The sequence below is a fragment of the Populus alba genome, chromosome 1, assembly GCF_005239225.2.
Source record: "Populus alba chromosome 1, ASM523922v2, whole genome shotgun sequence".
NCBI lineage: Eukaryota > Viridiplantae > Streptophyta > Magnoliopsida > Malpighiales > Salicaceae > Populus > Populus alba.
Genome location: NC_133284.1, coordinates 37,517,735 through 37,521,025, shown reverse-complemented (window position 1 = coordinate 37,521,025; position 3,291 = coordinate 37,517,735). Strand labels below are relative to the sequence as shown.

General features: G+C 36.6%; 1 protein-coding gene across 1 annotated transcript; it reads left to right on the top strand.

Moving 5' to 3' along the window:
* The first annotated feature begins 234 nt into the window (after positions 1 to 234).
* Positions 235 to 3,072, top strand: LOC118042872 (probable flavin-containing monooxygenase 1). The gene is made up of 5 exons (XM_035050607.2): positions 235 to 717; positions 1,124 to 1,364; positions 1,775 to 1,953; positions 2,078 to 2,427; positions 2,518 to 3,072. Exons 1-5 carry the CDS (start codon positions 262 to 264, stop codon positions 2,864 to 2,866), a joined length of 1,575 nt encoding a protein of 524 aa, XP_034906498.1. The 5' UTR covers positions 235 to 261; the 3' UTR covers positions 2,867 to 3,072.
* The last annotated feature ends 219 nt before the right edge of the window (positions 3,073 to 3,291 follow it).

The window sequence follows — 3,291 nt, the reverse complement described above, 5'->3', positions numbered from 1 at the left end:
TCATATGCATTACCCAAAATCAAAATGGTAAGAGCATGAACTACTACTATTCAATGAAACTACTCACTTAATAAATATATATTACGTCACTAAAAAACAAAAAAAAAAAAAAATGGTCACTTAAATCATTAATTTCTTCGCATTTACAAGAAGAAAGGGTCACCTCCTCGAGCCCTATAAATAGGATACAGAACTTGAAGTCCCAACATGCCAACACAAGCTACAAAGCCTAGCTCTAGCGATATATCATCATATACCAAAATGGCTTGTGAGAAAAACCACATTCAGAGTTCCAGCAAAGTTGGGATCATTGGAGCAGGTATTAGCGGCATTGCTGCCGCTAAACAGCTTCGACATTACAGTCCATTGGTCTTTGAGGCCACTAATTCAATTGGGGGTGTCTGGAAACATTGTTCTTTTAGCTCTACTAAGCTCCAAACACCTCGATGTGATTACGAGTTCTCAGATTACCCTTGGCCCGAGAGGGATAATGCGAGTTTTCCTTCTCATGTCCAAGTTTTGGAATACTTGCACAACTATGCTACACACTTCGATGTGTTGAAATATGTCAAGTTCAACTCCAAGGTGCTGGAGATTCGGTACGTTGGTGACCGAACCAGCCACCTCGACATGAAACCAGAAGAGTATGGATCCTTGCTGAATGGCTATCCTGCTTGGGAGGTAGCTGTAGAGACTAACCAGTCCACGACGGTTCAGGTTATTTTAATTCTCTAACAGCTACTACATATATTCGTGCTTTAAAGAGTTAATTATCTCTTATAACAAAATTAAATAATTCAATTAAGTGAATTATTACTAGCTAGCTCTCAAAATTTTTAGCTATTATTCAAATATATGTTATATAATAAATATAAAAAAGTCCTCAATTTGTTGCTTACTTCTCAAAAAGAAAAGAAAAAAAGGCCGTCTTGAATGTTTCAACTCTTAATTCACTGAAGCTAAGAAAAGTTGAGATATATCATGCACTCTAATATTGGAAAGTGGTTAATTAATAAACCTTTTTGTAATTTTATATATATATATATATATATTAAATTGTGAGTTTTTTTTTTTTTTTTGAGTTATATCATGATGATCTGACTTATGGAATATATAAATATAGTGGTATGCTTTCGAGTTTCTCGTCGTTTGCATTGGAAAGTATGGAGACTTGCCAAGAATGCCAGTATTTCCACCCCATCAAGGCGAAGAAGCATTTCTCGGCAAAGTCTTGCACGCTCTGGATTATGCTAAGCTCGACAAAGATGCTGCTCATAAGCTTCTCAAAGGAAAAAAGGTTGCCGTTGTTGGCTACAAGAAATCAGCTCTTGATTTAGCTGTGGAGTGTGCAACTGCAAACCAAGGTATATCCATCAATCTCTATCACCACCTGCTAAATGATCATCGGAATTGGCCCTTATAAACGAGAAATTTCATGGTTATTTACTTTTGGCTTCACTTTAAAAAAATAAAATTCATGTAATAAGAGGGGCATGACGCCATGTTTTCTTTTGTTAATTAGACTGAGAAGAGCAGTAAAAATGGTCATGAAGTGGGAAAGTTTGACTTCCTTGACTTAAGGAGCAAATTGCCCCTCTTTTATATATTTATATAGGCAGTTCGTACGTTGGACATTTGGGTAGAGAGAGGGAGGGAGTCTCCTCATTTACCAATTCCTAAGGAAATTAATGCAATTAGGTGGTAGACTGGCTGTATATATTAACAATAAATACTGTATGTGTGACGTGTTATTGGTTTTGTTGTTTCGTTGAAGGGCCGGAAGGACAACCGTGCACGATGGTGATAAGGAGTCTACATTGGACTCTTCCTTCATACTGGATTTGGGGCTTGCCATTTTTCTTGTTCTTTTCAACAAGGTCCTCTCAATTCCTCCATGAAAGGCCATACCAAACCTTGTCCAGGACCCTTCTGTGCCTTCTTCTATCTCCCATGGTATCTATATTTTGATCAATTTTAGCTTCTCCCTTCCATTAATGACGACAATATGTAAAATACATACTATGATTGTTTATGTTAATCAAGTATCATATTTATCCTTAATTAATTCCTTGAGCAGAGAAGAGGAATTTCCAAGTTCATAGAGTCTTATTTGGCGTGGAAGCTTCCCCTTGTAAAGTATGGGTTGAAACCAGACCACCCATTCGTGGAGGATTATGCATCTTGCCAGATGGCTATCTTGCCTGAAAATTTCTTTGAAGAGGCAGACAAGGGAAACATACTGTTCAAAAGAGCATCAAAGTGGTGGTTTTGGAGTGGAGGAATTGAATTTGAGGATAAAACCAGATTAGAGGCTGATGTTGTGCTTCTTGCCACTGGTTATGAAGGAAAAAAGAAGCTCCAAGATTTATTACCAGAACCCTTTTCCAGTCTTGTTGTCGACTCTTCTGGGATCATGCCCTTGTACAGGTAAATCTATGTAAAATGATTTCACGATGAATGTTTTCTAGAAAATGATGATACATGAGCCTGATTAAATGGATAATACATATCTGGCAGGGGCACGATTCATCCATTGATTCCTAACATGGCTTTCGTGGGATATATTGAAAGTGTTTCGAACCTGCACACCGCAGAGCTGCGATGCATTTGGCTAGCTAGGCTAGCAGATGAGAAATTCAAGCTTCCAGGCATTGAAAAGATGCTTGAACAGACAAATGAAGAGATTCAAGTCATGAAGAGGACTACCAGATTTTACAAGAGGCATTGCATTTCTACTTACAGTATCAACCACAGTGATGATATCTGTGAAGAGATGGGATGGAATTCTTGGAGGAAGAAGAGTTGGTTCTCGGAAGCTTTCAGCCCTTATAACAGCCAAGACTACGAGGAAAACAAAGAAGATTAGTAGCATCATAATCCATATGTCTAGATTAATATAAATAAAAATAATTATAGTATCATAATCCATATTCTGTGGTCAGACAAGTTCTAGTAAGAAAATATAGTATGATGGAATTACTTGTGTGTACTCTTGGGAAACTGGAAGCTATGATCTACGTCCTTGAGCTTCCTGTAACTTGATTGATAAATGATAAAATAAGGTTTTGTTGTCATTAATTCTTCAGTATGATTATTAATTAAGTATCCGTTGTATAATGGTACACTGCTCCTCGTTTTAACCACGGTTATTAAATCATTTTCTGCCTACGCTCCAGTGATTAAAAAAAAAAAAAAAGTTAATCTAGAGTTTACCCAATTAATCTGAGAAGTCAACTTATAATTCGATTGATAGCTTAAAATATGTTTAAAAAATAATATTATTTTAATTTT